The sequence below is a fragment of the Oncorhynchus nerka genome, linkage group LG13 (assembly GCF_034236695.1).
Source record: "Oncorhynchus nerka isolate Pitt River linkage group LG13, Oner_Uvic_2.0, whole genome shotgun sequence".
Classification (NCBI taxonomy): Eukaryota; Metazoa; Chordata; class Actinopteri; order Salmoniformes; family Salmonidae; genus Oncorhynchus; species Oncorhynchus nerka.
In genome coordinates, this window is record NC_088408.1 from 40594623 (window position 1) to 40611173 (window position 16551).

Consider the following 16551-nt stretch of genomic DNA (forward strand, 5'->3'; position numbering starts at 1 on the left):
TGACAAATCAACTGGAAATGTCAAGGTTCCTCAAGGTTCCGTTTTAGGACCACTATTGTTTACACTATATATTTTACCTATTAGGGATGTCATTTGAAAACATAATGTTAACTTTCACTGCTATGCGGATGACAGACAGCTGTACATTTCAATGAAACATGGTGAAGCCCCAAATTTGCCCTCGCTAGAAGCCTGTGTTTCATACATAAGGAAGTGGATGGACAAAACAGAGATGCTTGTTCTAGGTCCCGAGAAACAAAGAGATCTTCTGTTGAATCTGACAATTAATCTTAATGGTTGTACAGTCGTCTCAAATAATACTGTGAAGGACCTCGGCGTTACTCTGGACCCTGATCTCCCTTTTGACGAACATATCAAGACTGTTTCAAGGACAGCTTTTTTCCATCTATGTAACATTGCAAAAATCAGAAACTTTCTGTCCAAAAATGATGCAGAAAAATTAATCCATGCTTTTGTTACTTCTAGGTTAGACTACTGCTCTATCTTCCGGCTCCCCGGATAAAGCACTAAATGAACTTCAGTTAGCTTTCTCCTATAGAGCTCAATTTTTATGGAATGATATGCCTACCCATGTGAGAGACGCAAACTCGGTCTTAACCTTTAAGTCTTTACTGAAGACTCATCTCTTCAGTGGGTCATATTATTGAGTGTAGTCTGGCCCAGGAGTGTGAAGGTGAACGGAAAGGCTCTGGAGCAACGAACCGCCCTTGCTGTTCTGCCTGGCCGGTTACCCTCTTTCCCCTGGGATTCTCTGCCTCTAACCCTATTACAGAGGCTGAGTCACTGGCTTACTGGTGCTCTTTCATGCCGTCCCTAGGAGGGGTGCGTCACTTGAGTGGGTTGAGTCACTGATGTGATCTTCCTGTCTGGGTTGGCGCCCCCTCCCCCTTGGGTTGTGCCGTGGCAGAGACCTTTGTGGGGTATACTCGGCCTTGTCTCAGGATGGTAAGTTGGTGGTTGAAGATATCTCTCTAGTGGTGTGGGGCTGTGCTTTGGCAAAGTGGGTGGGGTTATATCCTTCCTGTTTGGCCCTGTCCGGGGGTATCATCGGATGGGGCAACAGTGTCTCCTGACCCCTCCTGTCTCATCCGCCAGTAGTTATGCTGCAGTAGTTTGTGTCGGGGGGCTAGGGTCAGTTTGTTATATCTGGAGTACTTCTCCTGTCATATCCGGTGTCCTGTGTGAATTTAAGTATGCTCTCTCTTTATTTCTCTCTCTCGGAGGACCTGAGCCCTAGGACCATACCACAGGACTACCTGGCATGATGACTCCTTGCTGTCCCCAGTCCACCTGGCCGTACTGCTGCTCCAGTTTCAACTGTTCTGCCTGTGATTATTATTATTTGACCATGCTGGTCATTTATGAACATTTGAACATCTTGGCTATGTTCTGTTATAATCTCCACCCGGCACAGCCAGAAGAGGACTGGCCACCCCTCATAGCCTGGTTCCTCTCTAGGTTTCTTCCTAGGTTTTGGCCTTACTAGGGAGTTTTTCCTAGCCACCGTGCTTCTACACCTGCATTGCTTGCTGTTTGGGGGTTTTAGGCTGGGTTTCTGTACAGCACTTTGAGATATCAGATGATGTACGAAGGGCTATATAAATATATTTTATTTTATTTTATTTGAAATGTAAGAAAAATAGTAGAGATAATGAATTATTTCAGCTTTTATTTCTTTCATCACATTCCCAGTGGGTCAGAAGTTTACATACACTCACTTAGTATTTGGTAGCATTGCCTTTAAATTGTTTAACTTTGGTCAAATGTTTAGGGTAGCCTTCCACAAGCTTCCCACAATAAGTTGGGTGAATTTTGGCCCATTCCTCCTTACAGAGCTGGTGTAACTGAGTCAGGTTTGTAGGCCTCCTTACTCGCACACACTTTTTCAGTTCTGCCCAAACATTTTCTATGGGATTGAGGTCAGGGCTTTATGATGGCCACTACAATACCTTGACTTTGTTGTCCTTAAGCCATTTTTCCACAACTTTGGAAGTATGCTTGGGGTCATTGTCTATTTGGAAGACCCATTTGCGACCAAGCTTTAACTTCCTGAGTGATGTCTTGAGATATTGCTTCAATATATCCACATAATTCCAACTGTATAAGTTTGTGTGCATGTCTGGCACTATTACATGTATGCGTGTGTTCTTGTACGCATTTATTTGAATGCGAGTGTGTGTATGTGCATGTGTACAAACACCTGCACGGCATCAGCCTCAGGCAAACCGGCATTAGTTGTAAAAACACTGCCCCTCAGTGTCATTCAAAATGACTTTTTATTATGTTTAATTTTTACTTAAAAAAAATATATATATATATCTTTGACTATCATTCTATCTCCCGCACAGCACCTCCACTCACACTTGTCTCCAATTCCACATCCCAACCCTCAGCTTCCCTCAGCCCATCCTATCTATCTCTGCTAGTCACTCACTTCAGGTTTCTACGCAACACATATCTTTCAACTATGCTGTGATGTTTAACGTACAATTTCAATCTATCTAATCAAATAGAATCCACAGATTGCGAGTTGAAGATACATACTTTTACTAAAAGTATTAGTATATTAGTAATTGACTGACCCGGTCTCTCCAGATCTCCTAACAGTACTATTTCTAGGGTAAATGTTAGATCAATGTTATGCATTTTCAGCCATCCCTGAACCTGATACCAGAAACAGGCTACCTGAGGGCAACACCAAAGTAAATGGTCTATTGATTCTGTTTCCTCACAACAAAATCTGCAGAGCTTCGATGATTTTATCCCCCAAATATTCAACATTTGGTTGGTGGGAAGAATATATAATAATTTTAGCTGAAAAGCACAAAGTCTTAAATCTGTGTTGTTTTACATATATACTCATAAACTCTGTACCATGGAATCGTACATCAAAAATCTCTTCCCAACTATTTTGCAATCTGTATGGCACAGGTGTCAACATCCTGGTTCTCAAATGAAACTGGTATACTTTCCTATTTATGCTATCTTTAATCCTCTGCCAGTTTTGATCCTTTATATTGGTCATATAGACCAGTTCCCTACCTCTACCCGCTGCCACTTGCCTCCTCCATGTTTGGGGCAATGCTGTAATCAGTTGGTTGTACTCTTGGATTGAGTAGACCTTCCAATACAATTCTGAACTCCATGAAGGCCATAACTCTACCATTCCAATTTACAATATCATTTCAGAACAAAATACCCTTTTCAAACATCTTTCCCATAAATACAGGTTTTTTATCAACCAGCACATTTGAGTTCAGCCATAATATTTGTTGTGTGGAAGAACTTGACGGGCCTGCACAGAGCCCTGACCCCAACTCTTTGAGATGAATTGGAATGCCGACTGCGAGCCAGGCCTTATCTCCCAACATCAGTGCCTGACCTCACTAATGCTCTTGTGGCTGAATGGAAGCAAGTCCCAGCAGCAATGTTCCAACATCTAGTGGAAAGCCTTCCCAGAAGAGTGGAGGCTGTTATAGCAGCAAAAGGGGGACCAACTCCATATTAATGCCCATGATTTGGAATGAGATGTTCAACAAGCAGGTGTCCACATACGTTTGGCCATGTAGTGTATGTCAATTATACTGAACAATAATATAAACGCAACATGTAAATTGTTGGCCCCATGTTTCATGAGCTGAAATAAAAGATCCCAGATATTTTCCATATGCACAAAAAGCTTTTTTCTCAAATTTGTTTACATCACTTTTAATGAGGATTTCTCCCTTGCCAAGATAATCCATCCACCTGACAGGTGTAGCATATCAAGAAGCTGATTAAACATCATGATCATTACACATGTTCACCTTGTGCTGGGGACAATAAAAGGCCACTCTAAAATGTGCCGTTTTATCACACAATGCCACAGATGTCTCAAATTTTTAGGGAGTGTGGAATTGGCATGCTGACCGCAGAAATGTCCAGCAGAGCAGTTGCGAAATAATTTAATGTTAATTTCTCTACCATAAGCCGCCTCCAATGTCATTGGTAGTACGTCCAACCGGCCTCACAACCGCAGACCGAGTGTAACCACGCCAGCCCAGGACCTCCACATCCAGCTTCTTCACCTGCGGGATCGTCTGAGACCAGCCACCTGGACAGCTGATGAAACTGAGAAGCTTTTATGTCTGTAATAAAACCCTTTTGTGGGGAAAATTCTGATTGGCTGGGCCTGCCTCCCCAGTGGGTGGCCTGGCTCCCAAGTGGGTCGGCCTATGCCCTCCCAGGCCCAGCCATAGCTGTGCCCCTGCCCAGTCATGTGAAATCCATAGATTAGGGCCTAATGAATTCCTTTCAATTGACTGATTTCCTTATATGAACTGTATCTCAGTAAAATCAGTATACATATTTCTGCATTTAATTTTCAATAAATTAGCAGAAATGTCCCACAACAAATTCACTTTGTCATTATGAGGCATTGTGTGGAAGAGGATTTAATCCATTTTAAATTCAGGCTTTAACAGAACACAATTTGGAACAAGCCAAGGGGTATGAGTAGTTTCTGAAGGCACTTTGTATGACATTATTTGTAGGCATAAACTCCTATAATATCCACCACAATTTGGTACAAGTTTTTGGCCCTTTATGCTCAATGACTGAGGTGTGGTCACAGTATGGTGACTGCAAACAACAACACTAATAACAATGACAACAACAACGATAACAGACAAGGAGACATGGAGAGACGACACAAACCCGGGCGGTGACTGATAAGCAGGAAAAACAAACTAGGCAGTTATTAGCCCACCAGCTAGTGGAGTCCTGTTTCAACATGGCTGCCAGGAGGAGGTTTTTCAGGTGCAGAAGCCGTTACTGTGTGCTTCTTCTCCTTTTGGCCAATAGCCAAAAGGAGGAAGGTTGGGGTTAGACTGCAAAGGTCCTCCAGAGCTAAGCCGAGGTTGGCAGTGGATAATCGCTTGACCAATCTGTGCATAATTTTGTAAAGGTTCACTTCTGTGACATGAAACACACTCTTTTTTTATGGAGACTATATACACGAGAGCGTGATGCAGCAGTGCATGGTGTATAATATAAGACAGGCATTCTGAAAGACGGTGTTGAGTTTAAAAAAAAGTTGAATAGAGTGGATATTGGATATGATGTATCAGCGTGGTGAGTACCCTGTCGAAAGCTTGAGTGTCTAAAATGCCAGGGAGGCTCACAACTCTTTGCAGCAGAGACCCTGAGTAAACGAAAACTCCAGGGAAACAAAGAACCCACACATTCTGACAAAGACTTGGACAAACGAACTCAACCACTTTAACAGCACAGTTGGGACACAACAATCCCACAACTCCCACCGACTAGATAGAAATCAGTGAAACAAGTTGTGTGCAAGACACAAAATGACATACAAGCCCAAAGCTCAGATATTGATACTCACCCCTCTTTCCCAACACAACCAAACCATCTGTCATTGGAAATACACTGAGGAAGACTGGTGCAGGTTGACACCTTTTTCATGTTCTCTTTGCACTTAAAAGTACTATGCATCCTGCCTTAATTCACCAAGGTGTATATAGCTGCAGTTTTTGAGGTTGAGGTCTGTACTTGAGCAACGTACATTATTTACATTTACATTTACATTTAAGTCATTTAGCAGACATTATTATATCATTTAAGTTTCAAATTAATAGGTTTATAAGATGATGTGTAAAGTTTCAACCCTTGGGTGTGATTAAAAGAACCAAACAAAACAGAGAATGTACCCAAAGAAATAAACAGGAACAATGGATGAGCAAAAGATGGCCCAATGCAACAGCCCACAATTTCACAAGTTTTCCCCCAAACACATGAACCCATATTGTCACTGTTGCCTCAATAAATTTACCCCAATGGGCACTTATTGATTAAATATTAAATTCTCCCCTCCTCCACCTCATCAATACCTATTGACTGTTACTAGGATAGCAATTTAAAGTCACCCACGGCAAATTCACTCCTTGGTTTGTTGTGTGTGTTTATGTGCGGGTTTTGTGTCGTGCTGCAGGGATTGCTTGGCCTCGCTTCCATTAGTGTTTATCAGAGAGAGAGGGTGAAAGAGCGCGCGCACGCGAGAGAGAGAGAAGCACAGTTCTGAGGGAACACAGGAAGCTGCCTGGCTGTCTATTTTGGGGCCCTGTTGCCACTCAGTCTGCCTTTGAGGCCTCTGCAGCGTTGTCACATTAAGATCCCTCCATTTGAGGATCTCACACAGCCTTTGATGTGGCTCTTTGTGCATGCACAAACAGGAGACTCAAGCACTCCCTTGGCATTCACCACCTATAAGGGTATCTTTCTGTAGAGCAGGGTTTGGTCTGTTAAGGACACTGTTATTAGAGGAAGCTGCACAAACTATTGAATAATTGAAATGTACCGGCTAATATTTCATTGCTGAACATATCAAATGGAATTTTCTACATCATCTACTTGATCAAAAATGGTTTTACAGTAAATATTCTCTTTCCTTGTTGCTTCCTTGCTGCTTGCTTGATGTGTGTGGACACACACACACACAAGCATATACACACGTATATCCTTTAACATATAAAAATACACAAAAATGAATGACAAAATTAATACATCTGCACCGGCAGAAAGGAAGTGGTCAAGCAATGTTTCATACTGTTTCAAAATGCAAGAGCCCCCACAGAAAAGGCCCATGTCAGCAATGACATAGACACATCCAGGCTACTTACGAATGAGAGGCACACTGGCGTTGGCCCTTCCCAGGATGTTGGCAGCGACACATGTGTAGTTACCATAGCGATCCTCTGTCATGTTGGTCACTGTGAGGACTGATCTGGAGCTGAGGTTCTTGATGTCAATCCCTTGTCCCTTGTTAATCCTGAAATAGAACGGACTACAAATAAAGCTATCCTTTTCTGAAAATGTCAAGTAGGAAGAGGTGAGTCAAGGAGGGAGAAAATATTTATCAACCTCAAATAGGGTCTCTACAGTACTTCATCATCCTCTTCAACACATCCATTTATCCTTTCGCTGGGCTTATGTCTTTGAGTGTTGTTTTGAAGGACTGCCACAGCGTGATAGAGAGATAACCCTAAGAGTAAGTGAACTAGAAGCATGTCACTTATTATTGGCATTCATGTATAATTGCATGACATGTTCACCATTATTCCTTTCTAATCAGTTTCTGTAGTTTTTTTTCCCTTCTGGTGCATACTATTAACAATCTGAGGAGGTAGGATGAGATACCTAAGATATGATCTACAATTTAGCCATTGTTTAAATTAATTGACCTAAAATATTGAAAATGTCCAGGGAGAAGACAGGGACGACTCCTATTTTGGAAGCGCAATGGCCTCCTGTATGTGCACTTGCGTAGTTTGACTGGCTCACAGTGGCACTCAGAGTTGAAACGCTACGTGTGACCTTATGTCCAGCAAATCTCTGAGCATCTGTTGTTCTCTCTCCCACTGCGATTTCCTCAAATGTTAGTTGAACATTCACTGATAATCTCGGCGGGAGTCTGGGAGCACGCTTGCTTCTCCTCCAGAACGCCACAAAACAAGCATCACTGTCTCTGTCAGAGCAAACGCGTTTCTCTTTCAACACCATGAACAGTGAAGCCTCAAAAGAAAGATTTTACTGTCAAAACTGTCTCATTATTTCCGATGCAGACAAACCAGTGGCATGACTGCATTCATACTATAGTGACATCCACACACAGCTAAATGTACTGTGGTGGCACTTAACATCTGGGAACACTGAGTGCTGCCTAGCATATAGAAACATCCATGCTCTACCATAATGGAGAGCACACATCCATCATGTCTTTAAGACCTCTTTATAACTACCAATGTGTCAAGAAAAAATGACTTTTCGTGTTAAAAGGCTCAAACGTAGAGCTAGGTTTAGGATTAAGTAAACACTACAATCATGGCAATGTGCCTCCTTAGCAATTTAAATAAATTGAATCCACCCTATAATTACAATTAGCACAGTGTGAACTGATGATTGAAATTGTGCTCACTAGGAGTGGGTAAATGATGGGTAATGGGAGTAATTTGGTTTCTAAATTCAAGAACAGCCACTTGAATCTACACTGATTGATGTATGTGCTGAGAATGTTTCTAGCTCATTGATGAGCTAAGCAAACATTTCATTAGAATGCAAGGTGAGGACGAAGTCAACATGCCTTTTCTTATTGGATTATTTATTATTTATACTTTCCAGGGCCAGACTAGAGACAGTTAGTGCCAGACTAAAACATTGTTAACACATTTACTATATGGTGATGTTTGTCATGTGTAAAGAAGTCAAAGATGTTTCAGAACATGCTATACCCTCATTGCATAATGGGTCGAACCAATGGAACTACTTGAGTTCTAATGGTTGGCAACAAGTATGCATCCAACTCTATAAACCCAAATAACCTTTATTTCCATGGCGAATGATGCAGAGCAATTTGTTTCTCTAACCTTTTCTCTCCCTTGTACCACTCAAATGATGGTGTGGGTACAGCTGCAGCCTCACACCTCAGCAGAGCTGTGCGTCCCAGGCCGACTCCATGGCTTTTCATCTCGTGGATGGCTGGGGCGACTGAAATGAAAAATAAATAAAAATGTTAACAGGAGGAAACACTATGATATTGAAATACATTCAATAAAAGCCACTTTCCCCAGCTTGAATGTAGTACTGGAAAATGGTTTTGGTCCAGTTAGGTGTAAGAGGTGAGAAAGGCTTGAAACTTTAAAGACAAAACTAGGGTTGCAAAGGGAGGGTATATTACTGGAAACTTTAAAAAATGTCAGCATTGACTGACCTTCATGTACTAAAGTAATGATGTACTGTCACTTCTCTTTGTTTATTTAAGCTGTTCTTGCTACAATATGGACTTGGTCTTTACCAAATAGGGCTATCTTATGTATACCACCCCTAACTTGTCACAACACAACTGATTGGCTCACACGCATTAAGAAGGAAAGAAATCAACAAATTAACATGGCACACCTGTTAATTGAAATGCATTCCAGGTGACTACCTCATGAAGCTGGTTGAGAGAATGCCAAGAGTGTGCAAATATATCATCAAGGCAAAGTTAGATACTTTGAAGAATATACTTTGATTTGTTGAGTACATGATCTGAGTACACGTCCTTGTAATTGGTCTTGTGAATGTTGACATGTTTAAAGGTCTTGCTCATATTGGATACGGAGAGCGTGATCACACAGTCGTCCGGAACAGCTGGCGCTCTAATGTATGCTTCAGTGTTGCTTGCCTCGAAGCGAGCATAAAATGCACTTAGCTTGTCTGGTAGGCTCGCATCACTGGGCAGCTCACGGCTGGGTCTACCTTTGTAGTCCGTAATAGTTTGCAAGCCCTGCCACATCGGACAAGCATCAGAGCCGGTGTAGCAGGATTCAATCTTAGTCCTGTATTGACACTTTGCCTGTTTGATGGTTCGTTTCAGGGCATAGTGGGATTTCTTTTAAGCGTCCAGACAAGTGTCCCGCTCCTTGAAATAGGCAGCTCTAGCTTTTAGCTCGGTGCGGATGTTGCCTGTAATCCATGGCTTCTGGTTGGGATATGTATGTACGGTCACTGTGGGGACAACGTTGTCGATGCACTTATTGATGAAGCTGGTGACTGAGGTGGTATACTCCTCAATGCCATTGGATGAATGCCGGAACATAATCCAGTCTGTGCTAGCAAAACAGTCATGTGGCGTAGCATCCAAGTCATCTGACCACTTCTGTATTGAGCAACTCACTGGTACTTCCTGATTTAGTTTTTGCTTGTAAGCAGGAATCAGGAGGATAGAATTATGGTGAGATTTGCCAAATGGAGGGTGAGGGAGAGCTTTGCATGCATCTCTGTGCGTGGCATAAAGGAATTGTGAAAACCAAATATATTTAAACTCTGTTTAAGGTGTATGTGAACTTCCAACATCAACTGTAAGTTTCCCTGCATTAAAGTCCCCGGCCACTAGGAACGCCGCTTCTGGATGAGCATTTCCTTGTTTGCTTATGGCCTTATACAGCTCATTGAGTGCGGTCTTAGTGCCGCACTCAATGAGCTACGAAAACTATAGATTAAATCTCTCTTCATAGACAGTGTGGTCTACATCTTATCACTCTACCTCAGGTAAGCAATACTCAAGGCTTCCTTAATATTTGACATCGTGCACCTGCTGTTTTTGACAAATAGACACACACCCACCCGTCGTCTTACCAGACGTTGCTGTTCTGTCCTGACGATGCACGGAAAACCCAGCCAACTGTATATTGTCCATGTCGTCGTACAGCCACAACTCGGTGAAACATAAGATATTACCGTTTTTAATGTCCCGTTGGTAGGATAGTCTTGAATGTAGATCATCCAGTTTATTCTCCAGTGATTGCACATTGGTCAATAGAAACGGATGGTCGAGGAGGGTTACCCACTCGCCAACTCGCCAACCCACTCCGCCCTCTGTATTTCCGTCTTTATTTAATGGGAATGACAGGGATTGTGGCCTGGTCTCAGAGAAGCAGTATATCCTTCACTGGCCCTCTGTGTGGCCTTATCGCGTGTAAATTATATAATATAATAGGTCATTATCAATAAAGAGATTGTTAAATAAAAGTTATAACTATTTGGTTTTAAAATCATCACCTTTTGAAGATCATAGTCAGAACTACCCATTTCCTATTATTCCACATTTAGCTCCATCATGATCCTTTTCATGATCAGTAAACATCAATTGATCATGTATTATCAGATACGTGAGGGTAGCCTATAAGTGAATTTGTAAGTCGCTCTGGATAAGAGCGTCTGCTAAATGACTTAAATGTAATGTAAATGGTAGCCTATCCACAAAACGCGCCATTTAGCTTGCTTCATCAGAGATTAGGCTTGTGGAAAGAGCTTGACATTGTCAAGTCCCCGTCCTGGTAAAGTTGTCAGCCGGATTACAGTCATCACCACTATAAATGGCAAGCAAATTTAGCCATCTTGTTTATCCCATGAAAATTACTTTATTAACTTATTATCAAAGAAATTGACAATAAGAAGATTGTGGGAGCTGCCGTTGCAGCCTTTGATATTTGATATTATTGACCATAACCTTTAAACCATAACCCGACTTTTCAACCTCTGCCATATTGTGGATTCAGATATATCTATCTAATAGAACTCAAAGGGTTTTCATTAATGGAAGCTTCTCTAATGTGAAACATGTAAAGTGTGGTGTACCGCAGGGCAGCTCTATAGGCACTCTACTCTTTTGTATTTTTACCAATGACCTGCCACTGGCATTAAACAAAGCATGTGTGTCCATGTATGCTGATGATTCAATCATATACGCATCAGCAACCACAGCTAATGAAGTCACTGAAACCCTTAACAAAGAGTTGCAGTCTGTTTTGGAATGGGTGGCCATTAATAAACTGGTCCTGAACATCTCTAAAACTAAGAGCATTGTATTTGGTACAAATCATTCCTTAAGTGCTAAACTTCAGCTGAATATGGTAATGAATGGTGTGGCTGTTGAACATGTTCAGGAGACTAAATGACTTGGCGTTACCTTAGATTGTAAACCGTCATGGTCAAAACATATAGATTCAATGGTTGTAAAGATGGGGAGAGGTCTGTCCGTAATAAAGAGATGCTCTGCTTTTTTGACACCACACTCCAAAAAGCAAGACCTGCAGGCTCTAGTTTTGTCTAATCTTGATTATTGTCCAGTCGTGTGGTACAGTGCTGCAAGGAAAGACCTAGTTAACCTGTTATGGCTGCAATCCACCTATCGGGATAAGTGTCATCAACAACCGCTGAATAGCATAGCGCTACATACAATAAATATTACTATAAATATTTATATTCATGAAATCACAAGTGCAATATAGGAAAACACAGCCTTTTGTTAACCTGACATGTCAGATTTTGAAATTATGCTTTACAGCGAAAGCAATCCAAGTGTTTGTGTAAGTTTATCGATCACACGATAAACATTAAGTACACTTAGCATCAGGTAGCTCGGTCACGAAAATCAGAAAAGCAATCAAATGAATCGTTTACCTTTGATGGTCTTTGGATGTTTTCACTCACGAGACTCCCAGTTACACAACAAATGTTCCGTTTGTTCCATAAAGATGATTTTTATATCCAAAATACCTCCGTTTGTTTGTCGCGTTATGTTCAGAAATCCACAGGAAAGAGCGGTCACGACAACGCAGATGAAAATTCCAAATAGTTTCCATTATGTCCACAGAAACATGTCAAACGTTTTTTATAATCAATCCTCAGGTTGTTTTTAAAATATATAATCAGTTATATATTAACCGCAAATGTCTTTCACAGTAGGAGAGGGGAAAACAATGGCTGTCCAAATTCTGTCGGGCAAGCAAAACTCATGTGACCACTTGACGCGAGGTTATCGTTCTGGCTCATTTTTCAAAATAAAAGCCTGAAACTATGTCTGAAGAGTGTTGACACCTTGATGAAGCGATAGGAAAATGAATCTGGTTCATATCCCTTTAAATGGAACAAAGGGAGGCTATGGAACATGGGGTTTTCAAAATAGAAGCAACTTCCTGCTTTGTTTTTCCTCAGGGTTTCGCCTGCAATATCAGTTCTGTTATACTCACAGACAATATTTTGACAGTTTTGGAAACTTTAGAGTGTTTTCTATCCAATACTAATAATACTATGCATATATTAGCAACTGAGACTGAGGAGCTCGCCGTTTACAATGGGCACCTTTTCATCCAAGCTACTCAATACTGAAGTTAAGCTGCACCTGGCCCAGAATAGACTGGCACATTTTGCTCTTCTTTTTTAAATTTGTATAATATGTTTATTATTTTCCAATAAAAAAATCAAATAAAAAGGACAGCAATACTAACAATGACATTCATTGCACTGTTGGATGGGATGGCCAATTTAGAGGACAAAACAAAACTTAACTCACACATACACAAAATAAAACAAAATCCTATTAGGTGTTACAGGTATAAGAAGACAGCATATAGTCTTTACAAGCAGTGTAGTTAAGCCAAAAATAAATATTGAGTGGAGTACAGCACAGAGTAGCAGTAGATCGTCAACCCAGTTATGAAGCGGGACTAGACCATTTATCCAGTATCGGCTGCCATATTTTGTAAAACATTGGACTTCTATTGGAGGTATTGTATCGAATCTTTTCCATATGTATTACATTCCCTAAATCCCGTAACCACATTTCAAAGGTAGGTACAGTCTCCAATTTCCAAAATTGCAACATGAGCCTTTTGGCTAATAGAGTACAAAGAGAGACAGCTTTCCCTTCCTGGTTATTCCTATCAACTGTACCAAACAGAGCGATCAATGGGTCTGGGGTTAGAACTCTATCAAAGGCTCTAGATAAGTAATCAAAAATGAGAGCCCAGTAAACATGTAATTTAGGTCCAGAATAAGTGGGTCAACGTCCCCTCATCCTGCTTGCACCTCTCACACAGTGGTGAGGTGTCCGGGAATATTTTATGCAGTTTCACTTTTGAGTAATGTAACCTGTGTATCACCTTAAACTGTACAAGGTTGTACATTTTGCTCTTCATTGTAATCAGAGGGCTACTATAAATACTATGCATGCCAGTCTCTCTTGGCTAAGAGTTGAGAGACTAACTGCATCACTTCTTAATTTTATAATAAACATTAATTTGTTGAAAATACCAAATTGTTTGCATAGTCAATTTACACGAAGCTGTGACACACACACTTATCCCACTAGACATGCCACCAGGGGTCTTTCACAGTCCCTAAATCCAGAACAAATTCAAGAAAGCGTACAGTATTATATAGAGCCCTAATTACATGGAACTTCTTTCCAAATAATAATAAAATAAAGATAAAGCAACACCTCACGGCACAACGCCTCTCCCCTATTTGACCTAGATAGTTTGTATGTATGCATTGATATGTAGGCTACGTGTGCCTTTAAAAAAAAAAGTAGTTCTGTCCTTGAGCTGTTCTTGTCTATTGACATTCTGTATTATGCAATTCTGTATTATGTTTTATGTGGACCCCAGGAAGAGTAGCTGTTGCTTTTGCAAATAATAATAAAATACCAAAAATACCAAACTAGCCATATTGACCTAATCTGTTATAAGATAGCTAGCCAATTTGACATGGTCCATCAATCAATGTAGCCTATCATGTCTGTCAGCATAAACACTCTTAAGCCAGGTCTACTTACAACTATGTTTAGCCAACTATACAAAGTTCCTATTGGGAGCTTGTAAAAAATATATTTTTTAATTTAACTAGGCAAGTCAGTTAAGAACATTATTATTTACAATGACAGCCTACCTTGGCCAATGCTGGGCCAATTGTGCACCACCCTATGGGACTCCCAATCACAACCAGATGTGATACAGCCTGGATTCGAACCAGGGACTGTAGTGACGCCTCTTGCACTGAGATGCAGTGCCTTAGACCACTGCGCACACTCAGGAGCTTGCAAAGTAAACATGATCAGCTAACAGTACATTGGCAAATACGCCCTTCTGCTGCTTCACAGGCAGAGCCTAAAAATAATGGTAAATTAACATAAACCCCTCATACTTAACTTTTATTTTATATCACTCAAATATCCAATTACTGGTGGCCAATATTGAGATATATATATATATATTCATGTTTATTGATCATGAAAAGCATGCAGTAACTTGCTGTATAACTGATGATAGAGCTAAAGGTGCACAATTATTTTGCATGGAATAATCAGAGATTTGTAGTTCTGTCTTTGCTTTTCAAGAAGTGATGGTAAAACAACCAAACACTTAATATTTATTTAACAATCCCTTGAAAACAGCATGCAGTTGTCAATCTAAAAAATAGAATGACAAAGCTATAAAGAGTATAAACCTTCAACTTAGTGGCTACCATTCGTGTTTAATGAGGGATTCCTTTATATATACTATACACACTTTCATTTATTTTACTATGTAAGTATGTATTTGTTATCAATGTTTTAGCATTAAACTGGTGGCTGTTGTGAAAAAAAGTGAATAGTTGCAGAGTTAACTGAAAATAATGCCATTGTTGATTAGATGCTATTTTCATTAATTAGGCAGATTTCTCTTAAACCATATAGTCTATCTTATAGAAACTCATGGACAATATGGGACACAGATATAAAGAATTAATATACAGTGGGGCAAAAAAGTATTTAGTCAGCCACCAATTGTGCAAGTTCTCCCACTTAAGTGGGGCGGCAGGGTAGCCTAGTGGTTAGAGCGTTGGACTAGTAACCGAAAGGTTGCAAGTTTGAATCCCCGAGCTGACAAGGTACAAATCTGTCGTTCTGCCCCTGAACTGGCAGTTAACCCACTGTTCCTAGGCTGTCATTGAAAATAAGAATTTGTTCTTAACTGACTTGCCTAGTAAAATAAAGGTTAAAAATATATATTTTTAAAGATAAGAGAGGCCAGTAATTTTCATCATAGGAACACTTCAACTATGACAGACAAAATGAGGGAAAAAAATCCAGAAAATCACATTGTAGGATTTTTAATTAATTTATTTGCAAATTATGGTGGAAAATAAGTATTTGGTCACCTACAAACAAGCAAGATTTCTGGCTCTCACAGACCTGTAACTTCTTCTTTAAGAGGCTCCTCTGTCCTCCCCTCGTTACCTGTATTAATGGCACCTGTTTGAACTTGTTATCAGTATAAAAGACACCTGTCCACAACTTCAAACAGTCACTCTCCAAACTCCACTATGGCCAAGACCAAAGAGTTGTCAAAGGACACCAGAAACAAAATGGTAGACCTGCACCAGGCTGGGAAGACTGAATCTGCAATAGGTAAGCAGCTTGGTTTGAAGAAATCAACTGTGGGAGCAATAATTAGGAAATGGAAGACATACAAGACCACTGATAATCTCGCTCGAACTGGGGCTCCACACAAGATCTCACCCGTGGGGTCAAAATGATCACAAGAAGGGTGAGCAAAAATCCCAGAACCACACGGGGGGACCTAGTGAATGACGTGCAGATACCTGGGACCATAGTAACAAAGCCTACCATCAGTAACACACTACGCCGCCAGGGACTCAAATCCTGCAGTGCCAGACATGTCCCCCTGCTTAAGCCAGTACATGTCCATGCCAGTCTGAAGTTTGCTAGAGAGCATTTGGATGATCCAGAAGAAGATTGGGAGAATGTCATATGGTCAGATGAAACCAAAATATAACTTTTTGGTAAAAACTCAACTCGTCGTGTTTGGAGGACAAAGAATGCTGAGTTGCATCCAAAGAACACCATACCTACTGTGAAGCATGGGGGTGGAAACATCATGCTTTGGGGCTCTTTTTCTGCAAAGGGATCAGGACGACTGATCCGTGTAAAGGAAAGAATGAATGGGGCCATGTATCGTGAGATTTTGAGTGAAAACCTCCTTCCATCAGCAAGGTCATTGAAGATGAAACGTGGCTGGGTCTTTCAGCATGACAATGATCCCAAACACACCGCCCGGGCAATGAAGGAGTGGCTTCGTAAGAAGCATTTCAAGGTCCTGGAGTGACCTAGCCAGTCTCCAGATCTCAACCCCTTAGAAAAATCTTTGG

General features: G+C 40.8%; 1 protein-coding gene across 2 annotated transcripts in view; it reads right to left on the reverse strand.

The window, feature by feature from the left end:
• The window catches only part of negr1 (neuronal growth regulator 1), a 374065-nt gene that overhangs the window by 94734 nt on the left and 262780 nt on the right, over positions 1–16551 (reverse strand). For both annotated transcript variants that reach the window (XM_029677036.2, XM_029677035.2), the window contains exons 5-6: positions 8442–8562; positions 6699–6847 (exon numbers count right to left, since the gene is read on the reverse strand). In XM_029677036.2, coding sequence (XP_029532896.1) covers positions 6699–6847; positions 8442–8562 — 270 coding nt within the window. The remainder of the gene's footprint in view (positions 1–6698; positions 6848–8441; positions 8563–16551) is intronic.